Source organism: Heteronotia binoei, chromosome 10, assembly GCF_032191835.1.
Source record: "Heteronotia binoei isolate CCM8104 ecotype False Entrance Well chromosome 10, APGP_CSIRO_Hbin_v1, whole genome shotgun sequence".
NCBI lineage: Eukaryota > Metazoa > Chordata > Lepidosauria > Squamata > Gekkonidae > Heteronotia > Heteronotia binoei.
The window spans coordinates 58180151-58202703 of record NC_083232.1 but is presented as its reverse complement, the minus strand read 5'-3'; the positions used below and the strand labels follow the sequence as shown (position 1 = coordinate 58202703).

General features: G+C 41.3%; 1 protein-coding gene across 3 annotated transcripts in view; it reads left to right on the top strand.

The window, feature by feature from the left end:
• Positions 1-22553, top strand: part of CPVL (carboxypeptidase vitellogenic like) — a 73212-nt gene that overhangs the window by 5338 nt on the left and 45321 nt on the right. For 2 of the 3 annotated variants that reach the window (XM_060248713.1, XM_060248714.1), the window contains exons 2-7: positions 3446-3651; positions 5572-5690; positions 12974-13088; positions 14660-14718; positions 17083-17159; positions 19860-19926. In XM_060248713.1, the coding sequence (XP_060104696.1) occupies positions 3462-3651; positions 5572-5690; positions 12974-13088; positions 14660-14718; positions 17083-17159; positions 19860-19926 (627 nt within the window). In that variant the 5' untranslated portion in view covers positions 3446-3461. Of the gene's footprint in view, positions 1-2636; positions 2710-3445; positions 3652-5571; positions 5691-12973; positions 13089-14659; positions 14719-17082; positions 17160-19859; positions 19927-22553 lie in introns of those variants that run through there. The other variant, XM_060248712.1, reaches the window with a different exon arrangement.

Here is a 22553-nt window from a genome sequence, read left to right as displayed (position 1 = left end):
TGCTACAGCAATCGCTGATTTTTTTTTTAAAGGCTGAGAAAAGCCCTCTTGGGTATATGTGGAGGGGGGGAGGAATGGCAGCTGTGACTGCTGAGGTCAGGAAAGTGGCACCAGTGTTGTCTGGAATTGCAAAATTGCACACTTTCTTCTCTGCACGGTATTCAAAGGTGCTTTGACTGATCTTTCACAAAAGATCATACCAGAACAGGTTTAGGAAAGACTGCAACAAGGCAGGAGGAAACACAGAGACAGGACAAGCAGAGGATGATATCATATTGATTTATTTATATCAAAGAACACTCAAGGCAGTTAACAAATGTGAAACATCCTATTATAATATAGACATCAAACAATTAAAAGAACAGTACCAGCATTGTTTGTTTTAATGGAAGGCAGTGAAGGGGTGAGGCTGAACAAGAAAAAAATCCCAGCCAAGGTGTTGTAAGGAAGCCAAGGAGGAGCAAAACATCTTGTGTGGAAGTGGTTGTCTTGGAAAGAGACATGTCTACCTGCTCAGCTTTGTTGCCCAGTGCAGTTTTGCTGTTGTGCCTGAATGCTGATGTTTCTGTACCTGAGTGAGCCAACCAGGTGGGCTCTTGTTCAAAAGATGCGGGAAGCTTGAGCTCAGGCCCAGAAGGAAGACCTCCTGGAGAAAAGTAGTACAAAATGTGTACATTATTCAGTCAGTCAGTCAGTCAGTCAGTCAGTTTATTGCGGCTCTAGGCCAATCAACAACAACAACACAACTCATCAATAACAGTACAACACAACACCAAGCTAAAATATAACATAACAATATAAAACTATGTACAACCATCAAAATAGTAATAAAATTATCTGACGTAGGCAACACTTAACTAAGGGCATCTTCTTTCAAATACAAACAGCATTAAATTTCTTCCTGTCAAGGTCGGTAACATATAGAAACTTAGCAAGATCCAGAGAAAGTTGATCACTCCCTAAGAGGAAGTAAATGACTTGGGCCTGATTTAAAGATTTAGCTAGCATTAGATGGTTCCGCTTCTAATGTGCCCTGCATTCAGTAAGTGCTTGTAATACTAACATAACTGCATTCCTGCTCCTTGTGCAGCAAAGTGAGGGGGGAGGGAATCACACAATTGACGAAGGGCAAGAAGGCTGGTCAGTAGTGATTCCACCATAGCATTTGCAAAGGACAGATGACACTTTGGTAGCAGTTTATTGACAGCTGGTTAAATGACAGCATCTGATAGGCCTTTCAAACTTACTCTTCTCGAATGAGCCACATACACACAAAACCAGATGAGAAAAAAAAGCACTATTGAAGCATGGGACATAGTGGCTGTGGATTAAGAGTAAAAAAAAAAAGGTAGACCCCTATGCAAGCACCGGTCATTTCCAACTCTAGGGTAGTTTGCCATTGCCTTCCCCAGTCATCTACACTTCCCTCCCCCCCAGCAAGCTGGATACTCATTTTACTGACCTCAGAAGGATGGAAGGCTGAGTCAACCTCAAGCTGGTTATCTGAACCCAGCTTCCGCCAGGATCTAACTCAGGTCATGAGCAGAGTTTAGGACTGCAGTACTGCAGCTTTACCACTCTGTGCCACGGGGCTCTTAAGAGTCAAATGGGAACCCATAAATAAAGAACTGAAAAATTAATCACTGAGACCCATATGGTTGCTTAGTGCAAGGTGTGTGCAATGAAAGCATCAGCCTGAATGTTGTTTAGGAAGAATGGCTCAGTTGGAATTTTATCTCACTTTGCAATTCTGACAGTTGGCCAAGAGGATACCAGTTCTGGCTAGGCCTGTAAAATTCTGTCTGGCAAACCTGCCACACACATCCAGTTGGTTGTCAGTGAGGAAAGTTTAGTGACAAGAAGCCCCATACCTTATATATATACATTTAGTTGACAACACCGAATCTCTGTGTGTACATATACAGATATCTGAAGATCCTGCAAAAAGCAAAGGCCTTGGTCAAAAAGGACAGACCCACATGTATAATTTATATGTACACAGTTTCCTATTTGTATGCATGTAGGTTGTATCTTGCGCCAGTAATCATGCTTCTTGTCTTTTGTGCATTCAGTGTACACACACTGAATGCATGCAAAGAGGCATGTGTTCCCAGTACAATATTGGTGCCAAGGGCAGTGTGATAAGACACTTTCATTGCTTTCCCATTAGTCTCAGAGAATTAAATAGAGCTAGCATAAAGGGAAAATGTGGATTTTCCTTTTGCATAAAAGACACTTGGATTTTAAAAATGCCTAAAGGTTCTTTCTGTGTTTAATTGTCTCAGGGGCTAGTGTTAGGATGTGAACAAGAGAGGAACCTTGAAATGTCATCCAGTTCCAAGTTGTGATATGTGACTAACAATGATGCTATTTTGTATGGATCAGCAGCCCTATAAAATCAGTTTGGAAGTATGTCAAAGAAAAACCTGGCCTGCTTTTGTGTTAGGGAGTAGTTTCTTTGCTGTGTGAATTCTGTGTACCCTTAGAATTGCCAGTGATTGGCACTGGTCTCTATTACATCCAACCCTGCAGGAAAACTTAAAAGTAAGTCTGCTTCTGATAAAAATTCCCTTTCCATCATGAATGTAACCCCACTTTGATGCGTTTCTCCTTTCAAATTAATGCCAGATGGGTAGGCATGTCATCTGCAGCAACAAAATGAAAAGAGGAATCCAGTGCACCTTAGAAACTAATGGAATTTATTCCAGGGTAAGTTTTTGTGAGTCAGGGCTCACTTAATGCCTACTTCTGCTGGAATAAATTCTGCTGGTCTTTGAGGCAGGGGTCCTGAACTTTGTTGAACCTTTAGGCACATCTGAAATTTTAAGAACACGTAGTGGGCCCCACAGGAAAATGGCTGCCACAGAGTGGGTAGGAGAGACCAATCCCAAAAAGGCTGCCATTGGGGGCTGGGTCCAACCTTGAAATTTGGCACATAATCACAGGTTGGTTATGAGGATCAATGGAAAAGCAAAGAACCAGATATACTGCCCAGAGGAGGAGCAGGATGAAAGTACAGTTACGGAGACAGATCTGTAACTTGATTGCATGCTTCAGGTTGCAAGCAAAGGCTAATATAATTGAACGCTCTAAGAGCAGCAGGGTTGTAGGTGGATATTTTTAGAGTACAGAACATTAACTGCTTTATTATTTATGAGGGATGGGGTCCCTTGTATTCTCAGAAGGGTGTTTGAAAAAGTTTTGCAATTCCTCCTAAACTGCCAAGAGGACATGCTGTCTGAGTTAAACTTCAAAACTTTCTGCAGAGGTGGTTTTAAAGCTTAAGATTATAACAGAGAAGTAAAAGTAATTTGTTTTGCTGTAGATGTGATGTCACATTCCTTCGCTACACCTGGGGGAGGCTAGAACCCAGACGAGCTTTACAAGACAGTGTGCTTTTTCTAATTCTGTTTCCAATTCTGTTTCCAATTTATTTTCTCCTAAGGTAGTGAAAGGAAAAGATGAGCAAGATAATAGTTTTGGTGGCTTTGCTGAGCCTGAGCTTGACCTTTGATCAAGGCAGCAGTCATAAGCAACCAAGCGTTTTCCGAAGAATGTTTAAACGAATAAAGTGTTCCACACCAACAAGAGGGGATCCTGGACAACCACTGTTTCTGACTCCTTATATTGAAAGTGGCAGAACTGAGGAAGGTAAAATTAGTTTTGTTAAATTTAGAGAATATTTTTTTAATGTTTCCATCTCTTCCTCAGAATATCTCTGCAGTGATCACAGTCTGAATAAAACTTTGTTGGTCTTAAGGGTGATACTTGACTCCTGCTTTGTTCTGCTGCTTCAGACCAACATGGCTGCCCATCTGGATTACTCTGCATTCATGTCCTGGTTGGAATTATTGTCGGGAACTGTGCTTTAATTCCTCCTTTGCCTGATTTTTTTACTAGAGATTTATGTGTGTATTTTCTTCATCTATACCCATTCCTTTCTTCTCAGCCAAAGCAGCTGATGTCATTCTCCTCTCCTCCATTTTATCATCACAGCAATCCTGTGAGGCAAATTAGGCTGACCCTGTCCTTATTAGCCTAAGCTAGCCTGATCTTATCAGATCTAGGAAGCTAAGCCAGGGTTGGCCGTGGTCAGTATTAGAATGGAAGAACCACCAAAGAAACTCACTGGCAGGCAATGGCAAACCATTTCTGAACATCTCTTTCCTTGAAAACCTCATGGGGTCACCATATGTCAACTGTGTCTTGATGACAAAAAAAAAAGTTAGGCTGAGACTCTGTGATTCTTACAAGGTCACCCAGTAAGCTTCCATAGCAGGGTGGGAATCTGAAGCTGACTTTTGCTGATCCTAATCCAAAAGTTTGATAAATGTCCCACAGATATTTGCTTGAAATTGGTTACAGTGGAGATGGTTCCATAACATACCCTTTTTGTGATGTTGGTTAATATGTGTGACTTTACATTATCTTGTAGTCATAAAGTTCTTGAGTTTATACTAAATTGATTACACAGCAAGTACATATTTCTGTTCTGAACTTGGTCTTGGGAAAGTAGTGAAAGGTTCGTCTTCATTCAGATCAGCCCCCAACCCACCCCAATTCTGATGTCTTTATTGTCATTGTTATAATCATCTTCCCAAGGCCTGCTCTTTGTGATCCTGCCTGGTGCTCACAGGCCAGTTTGCAAGTACAGTACTTCTGACTTACTAAAGTTGAAAAATGCCTTTAATTGCTAGTGCATTTCTGGTGTGGTGTGATAGGGCCAGAGTCTTCTTTCAACTAAACAAGTCTAACAGCCCATGGAGGAAAGTGTGTAAACTGTCGCATTTTCTTCACTTCAGTCCAGTCATCCACTGAACATGTGGTTGTTTCTTGCAGTGGGGTAACTTGACTTTTAAATAGTTCATTAGGCTAGGAAAATGGACTTTATTCCTAGGGCAGCATCCCCGCCTTTTGCTCTGCACAAACCAGTGTTTTCTTAGCTTAGTATTTTTCTCAGCTGATCAGCTGATATTTCTTCTTTCAAGGTGTTTCTTGCAGAAATAAGGTTGTTTCTAATAGAGTAAATATATCTTTTGAATATTTTGCTTATTGCCATAAATGAAGAGTGATTATATGCTGAATATCTCTGCATTTTTAAACACGCTGTTTGTATTTGTGAATCATTTGGCTTTAATTTATAAATTCAGAAGATATATAGAAAAAGAATGGAAAGTAAAAGGACATTGGGTGATTTTTGAGAATACCACTTAGGTTTTTAGGAGAAGACAGAAGATGAACTATAATAACTGGGTGGGACTTTATAAAGTATAAGAAATGTGTTTGTTTATTTCTCTGCAAAATGATATATATATATTTCCTTTCTTTATTATTAAGATTCTTTTAAAGTTAAAGATATCTTTTAATATCAGAATTTTAGGTAATTGGTATTGGCGGAAGTCAAGATTTGGGGGGAGGGGAGGAGGGGAAAGTGTAATGTATGGGGAAGGTAGTAAGTGTTTATTAATATTTTATTAATATTGGATATAATTACCATATATTACCAAATAAAATTGTTTAACTGGTAAATCATTTGGCTTGATTTTTGTTGTTGTATTTGTTGTACTATAGGAAGGCAATTAAGCCTGGTAGGTCCTCTCTCAGGAGCCAATGTGAAGAGCTATTCTGGCTATCTCACAGTCAACAAGACTCACAACAGCAACCTTTTCTTCTGGTTCTTCCCAGCTCAGGTAGGTCTCATTTGAAATGCTGCCAAATTAGAAAGTTCAAAGTTAGTTTTCAAAAATATCATTGCAGGAAACAGTGGCTGCCAGGGTCGGATGTTGGCTCTGTGTCATGATTAGTGTGATTGGAAGTAAACATGGTTGAGCCGGAAGAGGAGCAGCCATCTCCAACTTTCACCTAGGAGACGCAAAATGGCCTCCCAGGCAACCATAGGCCTTAGTGAGAGCTGTGGAGTTGACAGAGGAGGTCTTCTTGAAGCTTGGTGAGAAGACCTTGAACAAGACTACTGGCTCCAGAGGCAAATGTCCAAGCTGCTCAAGCAAACTGAGGGAGTCTGCTGCTGGCACCCACTCTTATCAGGAGATATGCTGGCATGTGTTTTTTGATGGCAAAACAGCAGGTAAACAAGGTAAGTGTTGGAAGTGGATGCAGTGTACAGTGTATACGAGTACTCCAGAAGAAGGAGGTAAAGCTAGTAAGGTAGGTGGATCAAGGTCCACTGTATCCTTCCTCTTGTCTGCTATTCTGTTTTCTTCTTGTTTACCCAGGTTGATATCTTTCTTAACCAGCAAACCTGGGGTGAACTTCATTCCTAAAACGTACCCCCACCTTTTGCTCTGCACAAAGAAGCTGTTAGCTAACAATAATTACAGATGTTGCTCATGAGTAAACAGAGAACCTCCCAACTTTCCCTGATCCAATAGAAAAGACATTTCACTAGTAATGATGATTAGAAGCCCCAACATATTATCCACAATTGCAGAGCAATCAGAAATTTACTCTTGAGTGTGATAAAAGTTACATCATCTTGTGATCAGGATGTTTCTCGATGGCAGTCTACAAGGGATGACCATTGTGCAAATAGATTCAGGTAGGTAGCTGTGTTGATCTGAAGCAGTTCTCAGGAGAGCTGACTTGCTGGCTGTGCAGACACAATGAGGTGCCAAGATAGTTCGTCCTAGAGCCTCACTGCATCAGAGCCAACATGTGCGGCATGCCTGGAAAGCCAGAGGCATGGCCACGGGATGCCCCACCATGGCTACAGGCTGGATAAAACAGGCTTTCCCCACTGAGCCTCCACTTCTCTGTCTTGCTAAATGTCTGTGCTGAAAATTCAAACTACAGTTTTATATGTGAATTTTTTAAAAAGTGTTTGCTTCTATCACTTTGAGGAGGCTATGTAAATTTTATATTTGCCAGAATGCTCATTTGCAGTTGGAGGGCACTTGATAGCAACAACCACAATCATGTAAATAGCATAAATGAAATTATAAGGTGACTTTAAAAGGCTTGCATATAAAACTATTAAAAGCATTTCAGCTAATGGATCAGTCCATTCACTTTGAAGCAATAGATCTCTTAAGTTTTGAGGGTTTTAGGATGTAAGGGGCAGTGCTGCAAGTCTAAGTGTGCAAAAAAAACCCCTTGACAAATTATGCAAACAAGGGCTGCACAGCTAAGGCTCAAACTAGACATTGCATCTATTGCAGGTTGAGACATGGGTGTCAACTTGCTATCACATGGAAGAACAGGGTATTTTACTTCAATAGTGCTCTGTCTCTTTGTTTGGCTCTGGAGTGCTGTGAGTGGGGAGGAGGGGCTTCCAACTTCACTCCTGTGCAGTTTTCACAGGTGAAATTGCCACAGGAGTTCCTGTTTTTGTCTTTCTCCAGAGCTAAGAGCCTGCTGCTGACCCTTGTAAGATATAACATTTAGTTTGAGTCTCAGAAGCTCATAGGGTGCAGTCACACATACCAAATAATGCACTTTCATTCAGCTTCCAAGGCACTTGCTGTGTGAAATGGCAAAATCCACTTTCAGACAGTTTCTGAAGTGGACTGAAATGGCAGTATTTAGCATGTGTGACTGCACCCTTGGTGTTGTATGACTCTGGCTTATATTCTCTGGTGACTTTAAATATTCTCTCAGGTTTTCTTTGTGATCCATTCAATTTTTGGATAGAATCTATGGCCCTATTGTTTACCAGATTAGTCACTGATGAGGCAGTAAAATGTCATATTTATGTTCTAAAATAATTTCAGGACTATGGCCATCTAGAGATGTGAGGGCCCAGGGTGGGGGAAGGAAAAAATATCCATACTTTTAAATAATATTCATACTTTTAAAAATATTCATACTTATAAATATGCAAAGTAGTACAATTTTTATGCTAAATTACAAATGAATCATTTTTGTTATTCAATCAGTAAAAGAAGTTTAGGTTTCATAAGAAAATAACTATTGCATATATTTGTATTCCCCCCCCCCGGCCCAAATTTTTGCTTTAACTTTTTTTCTTGTGGCTTCAGACTTTCTGGAAATTTTACATCTCTATGGCTGTCACAGCAGGCTGAGAATGCTTCTGATTTCACTGTTTTGGTTTTATAATGATAGGCCACTGTGGCATAATCTGACTGTTTTCAGATAAATTATTTGATGTTAAACCTGAATCTCAGAAAGCAATGTTAAATGCATATTTAGAGAACTGAAGGTTAAGTGTGTAAATTGCCATGTGTAAGCTCTTCTCTCTCTTGCCCCCTTGCCCAGATTGCCCGGAGGTTTGGGCTTGGGTGCCATCAATACACTGATGACACCCAACTCTATCTACTAATGGATGGCCGGCCTGGCTCCGTCCCAGAAAGCCTGGACCTAGCATTGCAAGCCGTGGCAGGCTGGCTCAGACTGAGCGGGCTGAAGCTGAATCCAACGAAGACAGAGGTCCTGTGCTTGGGTCGCGGTACCCTGGGAGGGGAAATCCCCTTGCCAGTTCTTGACGGTGTGCAGCTTAAAGCGGCACACAAGGTCAAGAGCCTGGGGGTTCTTCTGGAGCCTTCATTATCAATGGAGGCACAGATAGCGGCCGCTGCTAAGTCCACGTTCTTTCATCTTCGACGGGCGAAGCAGTTGGCCCCCTTCCTGGAGCGCCGCGACCTAGCAACGGTGATCCATGCTACGGTCACCTCGAGACTGGACTACTGCAACGCCCTCTACATGGGGCTGCCCTTGTGCCGAATTCGGCGGCTGCAGCTGGTGCAGAACGCGGCGGCTAGACTGTTGCTGGGACTCCCAAGGTGGGAGCACATACAGCCGGGGCTGCGCGGGCTGCACTGGTTGCCAGTGGCATACCGAGTTCGCTACAAGGTGCTGGTTATTACCTTTAAAGCCCTATATGGCCGAGGACCTACCTACCTAAGGGACCGTCTCTCCCCATATGAGCCCCATATGAGAGGGCACTGAGGTCATCTGGGAAAAACCAGTTGAATATCCCTGGGCCAAGGGAGGCCAGACTGAAGGCCACCCGGGACCGGGCCTTCTCTATTACCCCTCCATTACTGTGGAATCAACTCCCTGAGGAGGTGAGGGCCCTACGATGTTTAGATGGATTCCGTAGGGCCTGCAAGACCCGCCTCTTCAAGATGGCCTTCAACTAGTGGAAAACTAGTGACAAACTAGGTATGCTGCTGGAAATGCTTTTATTCTTGAAATGCTTTTACTCTCTGAAATTTACTGAAACCTGTTTATAACGCCATATTGTTAAGTTAATTTTAATAATTTGTAATTGTTTTAACCATGTTTTATAAGTATAATTGATGTAATGTGTGTTTTCTGTTGTGAGCTGCCCTGAGCCTGCTCCGGCGGGGAGGGCGGGATAGAAATAAAATATTATTATTATTATATTATTATTGCCTGAGAAGCTCCTTATCAGAAATTTAGTGCAAAAGAGGATTGTTTGAAAAAGGGATGTTGCAAAACTAATCTGACATATAAGAGCAAGGACCAGGAACAGCTAAAAGGGGATTATGAGATAAAAGTTCAGAGCACAGTTTCTTGCATAAGCAAATATGTTGAGCACAAAAATTCTGGATTTGGAGATTTCCTTTTAGCCAGTTTGGTGTAGTGGTTAAGTGTGCGGACTCTTATCTGGGAGAACCAGGTTTGTTTTCCCACTCCTCCACTTGCACCTGCTGGAATGGTCTTGGGTCAGCCATAGCTCTGGCAGAGGTTGTCCTTGAAAGGGTAGCTGCTGTGAGAGCCCTCTCAGCCCCCCCACCTCACAGGGTGTGGGAGAGGAAGATAAAGGAGATTGAGCCGCTCTGAGACTCTGAGATTCCGAGTGGAGAGCAGGATATAAATCCAATATCATCTTCTTAAGAAGAACCATTTCCATTGTCAAAGGCCTGACTCCATGTCAGCATTTGTGGCACATGCTGAGATGAGCATGAGACACATGCCCCAGGTTTACAAGTGGCTAGCCAAGGCCCATTAGAGAAATGGATTACAGCCATTTTCCAGTTGCTAGGTGAGGTGAGGTGGTAAGGCAGTGCCTGTGACTTGCTGAAGTATGCCTTACCCTTCTCTCATCACCACAGTGAACAATTTTTAAAAATCTCCCTTCTGTTTTCCCAAGGTGTTTGAAACTTGGTCAAGAGTTTCTTCTGTTGTCCCTGTGATAAGGTGTTGCAAAACCATTTCTCTTTTATTTTTTAACTGGTCAGGAAGCATTCTGCCCCTTGATATCCCACTGTGTATACAGGTTGTTCTTTGGCGTTGGTAACTGGAATGATTTTGTATAGGAGAACTGAGGAAACCTTCTGACTGAGTTCAGGATAGCTGGGAAACTGACATTATTAGATTGGTTGAACCATTAGCTTGAGTTAGCATAATGTAGTCCTTTTCCTAGCAGAAAGGACTGAACTCCGTGAAACTGACCTTTAGAGCAGGTGGATGCCTGAACAGTAAGCAAACCCAAGCAATTTCTGTTTAGTCCAGAAATATTGATAGATTTACAACCGTTAGCATTTTGGCCCCAAAGTCCCTGCAGTGAATGAGCTCTAAAATTTTTATTTTAGACAGAATAATTGATGAGTTTTTAAAAGTATTTGACACTGACCTTGTACAACATCTGGGTGTTTTTTTTTCAGAGATGTTTAGGCCATTATATAAAATGGTGACATTTCAAAACTGTATCTTTAGACTGAGAACTAGTGGAGAAGCCTTTGCCCATAACTTTACATTTTACATTTTAAAAATGTTTGTTAGTGTAACACACATTCCAGTGACTCCTGGGAAAAAAGAAAAATGGCTTTGTATAAACACACCAGCACTGTTTCCAAGGAAGGATTTTCTCTTTTGTTAAGTGGCATAAACCATTCATCCCAGGTGCTAGGGTAGCAACTGAGTTATTTCCGCATTTAGTGTTGCTGTCACAAACCTGGCCTCCTTATTTGAATAATGTTGTCCATATCGTGCAGTTGAGAGCAAAGAGAAGAAAGCCATTGGCAAAAGCAGACCTTCAGCTTAGAGGAGTTCACGAACTGCTTTTTAAAACTAATTCAGCCAGCCAACCTCTCATATGTGTAAGAAGAAATGATTACAGAATTAAACTAGTTAGGACAGGAAACCCCAAACAAACAGAAATGTAATGAAAACAATTTGAATTGGCTAAGATTTCATTACATTATTGTCTTCGAGGGTTTTTCAAAATTACATACATTAAGTCCATAGGGGATGCTTCGAAGGATTCAGTTTTTTAAGCTAACCTTCATTCTGACAAGCTAGTTTTCAGTGAATAGAATGGAGTGGCATTTGAATATGAGATTGCCCCATATGCAATCTGGTACAGTCCAGCCTTGACTTCTTTAAATGGCAGTGCTATATTCTCCTTCTTTTCTCTGTTGAAGTTGGAAATTATCTCTTCACTGTACGTGCAAGACACTGTTCCTATCGCCTAAGGATCTGGATTTCTTCTGCTACAGTTTTTTTCTTGTCCCTCCAGGGAATGCTTTTCAGATGTGTTTTAGATTTCAAAACTGAACCCCTGGAAATCATTAAGGGCAATATGCCTAATGACTAAAGTGTTGATTCAAGAGACCTTGGCTCAAATAGTGTATACATGTTGGTGGCCCTGGGCAAACCATTCCAGGATACTGAAATTGTTTTTACTCTGCATACTCAGTGATGCACCTGAGGCAGTTTCTGTCCATGATTAAAAGGCAGTAAGATGAAGATCAAAATAAACGGACAGTATTAAAACCTAGGCAACCTAAAATCTAAGCGGTTAAGCAGTATTACGGGCTGTTTGCAACATGATAAATGAGTAACAAACCAGTTTATTTACAGTAGGGACCAGTTTAAACAGTCAGTATGAACAGAGAGGGCTAAAGAATCAGACTCAGTGAAACTAGGCCCTGGACTAAATGAAAAGAACTGGGAACAGGTAGGCAGCATCTGTGTTAGACTTGGGGCGATTTTCCACACAGCTTACCGAGGAGCGAAGTCCCTCCTCACCACGCAGCGTCTGCTCGGATTTCCCACCAACTGCTCCGTGGATTCAGGAAGTGCTGGACCTTTTGCGTTGCTAACGTAAACTAGGGTTTTAGTGATATCCATTTGAGATGCAAAAGTTCCGGCACTTCCTGAATCCACGGAGCAGTTGGTGGGAAATCCGAGCAGATGCTGCGCGGTGAGGAGGGACTTCGCTCCTCGGTAAGCTGTGTGGGAAATTGCCCTAAGCTTGCGATGTGTAAAATAGGAATTATGATCATCTGGTTCTTTTGAGGATGTTTTTTTAGAAGGCTTTCTGAAATGGGGGAGGGTCTAGGGCCCTGAAAGTCTATGGCTTATTTGTCTGTGAATATCAGACATGAAGGGTCTTGATTCTGATTGGGACTGGAGCACAAGCAGAAGGGGCACTTCAGTTTCTTTTTGATGCCATTTTTCTCACCTGAAGTGGCCCAAATAGAGCAGCTGTTTACCCTGTTGGGGCAAACCTACAAGGGCTGACCCAGCATCTGTGTGTTTACCCCAACAAGGCAAATAGTGTTTTTCACAGGACCATTCCAAGTTGGGAACATGGCATGGGGAGAAGGGTTAGACACCCTTGCGTTGTCTTGCAGTCTTACTCAGAGGCCCCCGTTGACCTGAACCAACAGTTTCTCCTACTGTTCAGCTCTCGGGTAGCAGGAAAGCTCTTTATCTACCTGGGTCTCTGAAGAATCCATTCAGTGTCAAATATACATAGTTGTGTGGTCTAAGGCAGTTTAATGTGTTCAAAACCTGTGTGCATTGAAACAATTTTTCTTTATTTGAATCTTTGTTACCGTATTGTGACAACTTGGCATGATTATCTAACAATTCCTCTTCCCCAGGCATTTTACCTTTACATAGCTTATGAACAGTCTTTATAAACAAGATGATGGTTCTCATTTCTTATGGCCTGTTAAGATATTTAGGTTTTTTTCAAACTATGTAATGTTGGTTTCTGTTTTTATTGTCCTTTCACTTGTAGAAACAGCCAGAGGATGCCCCTGTGTTACTTTGGCTTCAAGGTGGACCTGGAGGAACATCCATGTTTGGTCTTTTTGTCGAACACGGGCCGTATGTTGTTCACAAGAATCTCACAGGTTCGTATGGTTTGTTTTTTCTTTAGAAGATTCCACTGAGATGTAAATGTTACATATTATATTACATTTCATATATCTTTGTAACAAATTTCATATTCATGATTGAACAGTTTATATTTATTCTACATTATTTCATGCTGAACAAGCTAGGTTCTCTTGTTGAAGCTGATGATATCCATCTGATTATATTTTGGGTTAGAAAGAAAAACATGGGAGTTTTTATTACTGTTTAAGTTTTTGTTATGGAAAAATGTTTGAAATACTAGGCTTTATATTAGTCTGATGGTAAATAACTGTTACAGTGATAATGAATGAACTTAAAAGGTTACAGGAAAAATGTTTAAAATAAACTTTGTAAAATAAAAGTTATGATGTAATGGAATTGCTTTTCTGTACAAATGAGAGTTGGCCTGATTTTTCCAAGGCAGTAGATAATGTGAAACTTGTTCTTCCATGGCTATAGAGACATATTCTTGCTTTGGAAATAGATTGCTATCCTACCGTTATCAGACTTGCTATGTCTCCAACAGTGCAATCTTAAATAGAGTTGCACCCTTGTAAGCCCACTGACAAATGGATGTAGAAGGGCATACCTCTGTTTAGGATTGTGCAGTAATAGTACTAGGCTGAAAATAAGCTAACTTCAAATCCTCACTGCAAGTGATATGGTCCACTTTCTTACAACTCACTCAGTGCTAGCTTCTGCAGTGTGGTATGCAGTGCTTATATTAAATGAAAAGGTGTTGGTATTCATATATGAGGTTGCACTGATTTCCATCAAGGACATGGGAGGACCCCCAGAAAGATGCCGCTACTCTGTATCAGGGAGTACTGCCACCAAAAAACCCAACGACACCCTCTTGGTAATTCTTGTATAGTATACTAAAATAAACTAGTGGGGTCTGCAGGGAGTGTCTTTGTCAAAGGAAGAGAACTGGGTAAACCTGATCTGGGTCTAGAGTTCTAGAGGAGCCCAGACCACTCACTTTGCTTTTTACATTGTTACCAATAAGTACTTGTATCAGCTACCATACAGCCTTTTTGTGACTTAAATTTGTGAACTCCAGAAATGCTTTTTGGAGCTGTGCATCACTTTTTCATGAGTGCACTTTTTAAAAAGTCATGGTAAAACTAATATGACATACTTCAAAGTATTTTGAACTCATTCTGCATGCTGCAATGGAAAATCACATTGCTAAGATGTTGTATTTTCTTGGCATATAAAACTGCCAAGGGGCTAATTCACTGAGAGGCACTTAGAAAGCAGGGATGAGAACCTGATCCAGCAGCTCATTTTAGGTATGCCCCATGATTATGAAAATGTTATGTGGGTGTACTTAAGCACAGTGGCAATATAATTACTGCTTAGTACTGTATAGCCTTGAAAGTGTTGAGGTGGGGCTGGGATAGGGCTGACTAGTTGACCCTGATGAGTCAGTCTTGCTTTCTGATGAGACTAAGATAACTGTTTTTGATTTGCCAAACTCATCACATGATGACTTTGTGTATGCTTCTGATAGGCTCACAGTTCCACCCATAACATCTTACTTTGATTTATTTTGTTTTTATAGTGTCGAAACGAAAGTTTCCGTGGACATCTAAGCTCTCCATGCTGTATGTTGACAACCCAGTAAGTTAAAATGCATAAGATTAGATTACAGAACCAGAAGTGTGCCTGTCAAAAACAAAGCAACAAACCTTGCTGTTCCATTCAAACTTCTGGGGCTTCTCTATAATGCAGTTTACCATAAGTCAGACTGGTGTGTTTTATTGGCTGTTAGCCATGATAACTGAAAGAAACCTCTGTATTTGAGGTGGTGCATCACTAATGCCAGTTGCTGTGGGGCAACAACAGAGGGAGCCTTTGTCTTCCATACCCTGCTTGCAGGCTTTCCTGACTTGACTGGTTGGCCACTGTGGGAAACAGGATGTTGGACTAGATGACCTTTCGGTCTGTCCCAGCAGGGTTCTTTTTATATTCGAAGCATGGCTCCAGGTCATAGAGTTTATGCTATGATTATATCTAACCCAAGTAAAAACAAACTGTGACTGGGATCCCAATTTCACAGTGCTCATGAAGCTGCTTTCCCATGCTCTCTACTGTGAGCAGAAAGAGGATCTTCATCATGAATGCTGGTACTTCTGATTGACCAGGATAATGGTGAAGTTCCACATACAGGCTATAGGGCTGTGCTTGTGTATTTATTTTACTGTGTATGAATAACTATCCCTCCCCTTCCTTCTCACACTTTTCTTGTAACATATGGCCAGGTTTTATACATTTTGGGGGGCAGAGATTTGCTTTATTTGTTTTGTTTTGCAAAATTTACCTTCCCCCTTCCTACTCTCACAAGGGCCACCAAGGCAGCAAACAAATTAAAACACACATAATACAATCATGTTTTAAAACCATTAAACCCGACCAGGGAAACCACACATCATTCAGACAATTAAAACCAGAGCTAACGTATATACAAATACATAAAAACAAGAATTAAAACCTTGACCAGGAAGAAGGGGATCACTGAAAGAACACCCCAAACCAAACCAAATAGTTTTCAGCCACTGGCAGAAGACAGCAACAGAAGGGGCAGACAAATCTCTCTGGGAAGAGAGCTCTAGAGCAGGGATGTTGAACATGCAGTTCGGGGGCCGAATCAGGCCCCTGGAGGGCTCCTATCAGGCCCCCGAGCAATTGGCTGTCATCTGCTTCCTTCTCCCTCTCTCTTGCTTCCTTTTGCATAACAGCTTGCTTTGCAAGACTTGCTCAATTGCACAGGAGCTACAGAGCAAAGCCTCTATTTTCTCCATTCACTGAGGTTCCTCCCTTGGGGAGGAAGGAGAGAGGAATAGCTTGCTTTGCCAGGCTGTCTCAATTGCAAAGCAGAGCTACTGAGCCAAGCCTCTCTTCCTTCTATTGGCTGATGCTCCCCCCGCCCAGTCCCCTGGGGAAGAAAGGAAAGAGCCAGAGCTTCCTTTACCCAGTTCCCTGGATCCCATGGGAGAAATACAAAGAAAGCATATTTAAAACTAATGAGTGCTAACGTTTTAAGCATGTTTTAAGTTTTTTAAAATATATATTTGGGTTTGTCTGTGTTCTTTATAAAATTTATATCTCTGCTACCTAATCTTAAAGAGGCACACACATGGCTTGGCCCGGCATGGCTCAGCCCAACCCAACATGGCCTGGCCCAATCCAACATGGCTCGGCCCAACAAGGTCTCATTTATGTCAGATCTGGCCCTCATAACAAATGAGTTTGACACCCCTGCTCTAGAGTTTTGGTGCCCTGACTGAGAGGGTCCTCTCCTGGGTTGCCACCCATCTGGTCTCAGAAGGGGGAAGGGAATGTCATCTCAACCATGAATGATCTGCACCTAGCCCAGAATGTTTAGAAATGGTAACCAAATTAAGCTTGTCTTTCATACAGTGAGTCTTTTCATCCCTACCACACATTCTTGCTGAACTGTCTCAAGCAGGTCTGTTCAAAAGTGAGCCTCATTTTATTCAGTGGGGATTACTCCCAGGAAAGTGTTTTTACGATTACACCCTAGAGTTCCTTCTTCCTTCTAATTCTGGAATGAATTTAGTTCACTTCAGAGGTGTATTTTAAGATCTTAACTTTCTGTTGGCTGATAGAAGTTTATTTTTAAAAGGGAAAGCTTGAGACATATTTACTTATCTGACAGGACAGATTTCAGGGTAGTGTTTGTCATGTTGGTCATGTTTGTCAAGGTTGCTAAGATGTCTGATGCTAGGATATTTTGCTAGGATAATCCTGACCAGAGAGTTCTATCAAAGAAAGATTTCCCTAAGCAGTAAGTCTGGGAGGGTGGAGATCTTGAAATGTGCCAACTGGAAAAACAGCATTTAACCTAGTTAAGGGGGAAACCACATACCTAACACAATATCCTTTTGCTTGATGTGGAAAACAGCAGCACATATCTGGAAGCTAATTATTCCTCCTCTATCCTGTATTCTCTTTTACTGTCAGGTTGGAACTGGCTTCAGTTTTACAGATGATACAGGATATGCAGTGAACCAAGATGATGTAGGAAGAGATCTTTATAGGTAAATACTCTTTTCTGGTGTGCTTGAAGAGATCTCTGAAAAGCGAGCAATGCTGATCCCTCCTGTGTCTGTAGTAATTTATCTTTTGACTGTCTGAACATTGGTTCTTCTACTCAGTTTGATGCTGTGATTCTGTATTTGTCAGACTTGTATGGAAAGGTGTTTCCTCTTATATAGGGAATAGGTCAGCCTCAATCATAATGTTTATATATTTGTGGAAGTTTAAGTATGTGAGTGGTAAACTGTCTTCAAATTACACCAGTTGGGTTGCCAGCTCTAGGATACTTGGGGGTGGAGCCTAGGGAGGTCAGAGACCCCAGTGCCACCCTCCAAATCATCCATTTTCTCCAGGGGGGGTTGATCTTTGTAGTCTGTAGATGAGCTGTAATTCCAAAGAATCTCTAGGTCCCACATGGAGGCTGGCATCTTTCTGTTTCTTTCTGTAGAAGAAGACTGCAGATTTATACCCCGCCCTTCTCTCTGAATCAGAGACTCAGAGTGGCTTACAATCTCCTACATCTTCTCCCCCCACAACAGACACACTGTGAGGTGGGTGAGGCTGAGAGGGCTCTCACAGCAGCTGCCCTTTCAAGGACAACTCCTGCAATAGCTATGGCTAACCCAAGGCCATTCCAGCAGGTGCAAGTGGAGGAGTGGGGAATCAAACCCGGTTCTCCCAGATAAGAGTCCACACACTTAACAACTACACCAAACTGGCTCTCCCTACAATCTCTGTAGGGATTGTATCAATGCGTGTGGGGGGGTGGACTAAGGGAGTTTGTAAGTCAGAAGGGAAGAATAACTGAATGACACAGAGAGGAAGACATACACTGAGGGAGCAACCACAAAAAAAATGGGGGTGGGGTGGGAGATTGATAGCACTGCTAGGGGCCCAAATCTAGCAGACTTGTTTAATTAAAAGAGTTTGTTTTATTTAGATGAATCCTGACTGATTCATAAAAGAACCAAATATCTTTTCTTTTGCAACAGGGTTGGGCAGGGTACTAGTAAGAGCTGTACAACTCTAATAGGCATCATTCCTGGCAGAGAGTGACAGGGTAACATCACCTTTCTAGTCAGTTTTTTTGTTGAACAATAGACATTTTATTACTCAATTGTTCAGCAAGATTGGTTTCCTCAAGTAACCACTTCTTCTCTAGAAACATTGCATTCCCACTCCCAGCGTTCGAACAGCAATATACTTTCACTGTAAAAGGGCAATTTGGCTTGTGTCAGCTGTTGTAGTGAGTATAATGTGAAATTTGATTGTGTCAGGTCAGTTCTCTTTTTCACTCACTCCTTCCGTTCCACCTTTGCCATTTCAGAACTCTTAAAAAGTCTGATTCGTTTATTCAGGTTGGGCACTTCCCTCTCTGTGGTAATTTACTACTCGCGCATGACTCTTCTCCCCCTGCTTGGCTTAGAAACTGTTTCAGAGCATCCATTGTTTATGGCCAAAGATCTCTCCCTCCCCCCCCCCTTTCCTTTTTTTGTTCCTTTTGCTTCAGGCTTATGAAACTGCTCCTAGAGAAAAGCTAATCAAAGGTATTATGGATAACCAATTTCAGCTGTCCCTTTATAAGTTTCACATTTTTGTACATACCTTCACATGATTGTGAGGAAAAGGGGAAAAGGTCACAATGAGGCTACTAAAAAGGGAAGAAATGAAGAATATGCTTGTGAAGGCGGAGAGTACAGGTGCTAGGCTTTTTTCATATACTTAGAAAATAAATCATGCCTTTAGATAACTGTACATGTAACGGTTCCAGTATCAGACTAGCATTTGGGAGGTCTGGTTCCCATCTGCCTTCAGCATGAATGTGAACCAGTCAAAAAGTGGAACAAGACTACCTCACAGCCTTGTTTGTTGAGAGGAAAAAATGGAAAAGGGGAAATGCATGTTACTGTACCCCAAGCTTTTTGTAGGTAGGTAAGTAAAAAAATGCATATGTAGCAATGGTGGCTGAGAAGGCACATAAGTTGCCCAAGCAGGTGGAAATATTCAGCCAGATGTCATCATGGCCTAGTGCAGAGGTAATGTTCCTCTTCTCTCAAGAAAGATTAGGTGATGTGGGGAGAATGCTACACATACATTCCAACTCCTTTCCTCTCAACATGTGAATTCCTTCATCCCTTCTGTTTCAACCAGTACACAGTTTTGCATGTCCACTGGTGTCAATGCTAATTCACTAGGGTTTTCAAGCCCTGAGTACAGAAGTTGGCCGTGGTTTATTTGCCTTTCTGCTCAGATTTTTCACACAGAGAACGTGTGCAGGTTGTAGTTGAAAGCTTTGCAATTAAACATAATCATAACTGAGAGTCTTTAAAAAATGTGCTGCCTGAGCAGAAATCCCTTTTCTGAATTCTTGTTCTAGATTATTGTGCAATAGAATAAGTAGCAAAGATAAAACGAAGTTGATGTCATTGTGGTTTTAAATAACCAACTGTGCAACCCTAAGACTATTTTCTTGGGAGTAAGCCCAATTGAATAGACTAGAGTAGGATTCTGAGTAGACCCATTTAGAACTACTCTCTACATTTTTAAGAATAAAATATGTTTTAAAAGTGAAATTTACACACACATGGTGATATTTGACATCTGTAGGCCTGCTTTCTGAAATAGTGTAAAGGTTTTATTTTCTGGAAAGTTTTCAGAGCAACTTTTTCTTATACAAATGTTTTACTTTAACTGTATTTCAGTGCTCTTGTCCAGTTTTTCCAGCTTTTTCCAGAGTATCAGAAAAATGACTTCTATGCAACAGGAGAAGTAAGTTCATTTTTGTTTGTTTACAATAACCAGTGAGCATGAAATTCTCAATTCTCCCCCCCACCCCATATAATGTTTCCCCACCAAGGGGAAACATTTCCCCATTTATCTCAGTCCTCAGAGAAGGGAAGGGTTTCCCCATCTCTGGTGACTATTAATCTTGTTTAGGGCCTTCACTCTTCCCCTGGTTGCTTAGATTGGATTTTGAATGCCATTTCCTGGCTACAGAAAATGTTTAACTAACTAGGTAATTTGGCAAGATTTATTCAAATAACTTCTGCCTTCTGTGTTTTTTCATTGTATACATGGAATTAAGAGATTTTACTAGATCACCCAAGCAGAGTAGAGAAACTAACAAACAGAACAAGAATGGCGGATAATTCCTCTTGTTTCTGCCAAAAATTTGACTTGTACAAAAGATGAAGATTTACTGTGAGCAAAAGTTCACTGACTAGGTTTATTCCTTGAAAACGTTTGACCTTTGATGAGCCTAAGCCCAGTTACACCCTTTGAAAACCAGTGATGCTGCTTAGGATGGCTCTGTCAGGCAGCAAACCACATAAAGTTTTACTTAATTGACCATGAAGCCATTTATCAGTCAAGCACCTAATCTAAAGAGGAGTGACATTCTAGTCAAGGCATTGTAATGAGCCTGCAAAAATTGGTCTGAGATGCTTTTTGCTCCCCGGTGGCTAAAATATCCTTACACTTTCATGTCTTTTTCCTTACATTTTAACAAGCTAAAGTTTCTGCAGTGGCATCCTGGTGACTGTTTGCCACCGATATTGTTACTAATTTTTAAATAACTTGTTTTAGCACAAACTAATCCTGAGACCTTCTGATCTCAGAACTCTCCAAGTTTGTTATGAGTCCCCCTTAAATGGTGCATTGTATAGGTTTATTAGGTGGTTGATCCATGCATAAGGGAAGCTGGATAAGGTTAGTACTACTTAAGAAAAATAACTAATAGGAGGAGAACCCACTTGTGTACAAGAAATGGAAGAGAAGCTAAACACAATGAGTTCTTGTTTGAAAGAAACATACCTTTCCAACTTGCTTTACAGTGTTTGTTTTTATTCTGCCCAATATTACCTGGTTTATTTTGTTTCTTCGGGGGCATGAGATTCTTCTGTGTATATTAAGAACATGTTGGTGCAAATACCTACTTTTAGAATTTTGAACTCAAATTAAATCTGTGAAACAACCAGCAGGGGGTGCACAAAAGAGCAACTGGCCTTTTAGCACAGAAACACTGCATATCAAGAAGAACCCTCAGCTGAAAGCAAAATGTTGTTCTTGCTGCGTATCTGTGGTTCATTTATCATTTTTCACTGTCAGTCCAATGGACACCATGATCAATGTCTTTAGTCTCAGCATTTATTCTGACAGTGTTGATCTCAAAATGAAAAGTTTAGAGTTACAAGCCTTTCTGAACAACAGTTTTGTTTTATCACCCTTTGCAGGATGTTTTTGTTACTGACATTATTTTTTTAAAGTACTGGACACAGAGAGAATGTTTTTGTCTTTTTGCCTGATAAAATGTAAATAAAAGCAAACTATGTCTAACAACTTTAGCAAAGCAGTTCATTCATAGGTCCTAATTGGTACACATGTGACATTCACGTCGCGACAACTGCTTTTATTCTCTGATTCTACTTTGTCTCAGAAGATGTAGTTTCCATATTGATCTGTATGGCAGGAAAGTCATTTTTAAGCATTTATTTCTGCTAGCAGAGATACTTGGAAGGAATAGAATGCAGCAAGATGGTCAAAGTGTCACATTTGCATCTTATTCCATTATGCATTGTGACTCAAGGGACCATTGTGACTTATAATATGAAAGAACATTTTAAGTGAAGAGAGAAGATGTTTAAAACAAGTCAATTTAGAAGAAGAAGAAGATATTGAATTTATATCCCGCCCTCCACTCCGAAGAGTCTCAGAGCGGCTCATAATCTCCTTTACCTTCCTCCCCCACAACAGACACCCTGTGAGGTGGGTGGGGCTGGAGAGGGCTCTCACAGCAGCTGCCCTTTCAAGGACAACCTCTGCCAGGGCTATGGCTGACCCAAGACCATGCTAGCAGGTGCAAGTGGAGGAGTGGGGAATCAAACCCGGTTCTCCCAGATAAGAGTCCGCACACTTAACCACTACACCAAACTGGCTCTCCAAACTTAGGCCCAAACTTGCCCTTCTGCAAGGTTCTCTGCATATTCCTGATTCGTCCTCTACAATCCCATCCTTTGTAATTCTGGAGATCCTCAGGAGGAGCTTTGCAGGGAGCAAAAGGGACTGAAACAGGAAGTGGCAGATGGGAAAGTTGTATTTTGCTCATAGTTGGTTGGATAGTTCTTATGTTGCTTATGTAACACTAGGAATAAAGCCCGTCATGGAAATAAATGCACAGGCTCTAGAAAGAGACTCTGGACAAGTGTCCCAGCCTTGGGCACTCTGTATCAATAGCCCTTTAAGCTATCCTAAGCAGAGTTATACCTTCCTAAGTCTATTGAAGTCAATGAGATTAGATGTAACTGTGTTTAGTTTGCACTGTTATTTCCCTCCCAGAAATGAAAGTTTGAAAGAGTATCATTGCTCGTGGTGTATATACCAGTTCGCACACATGTGGC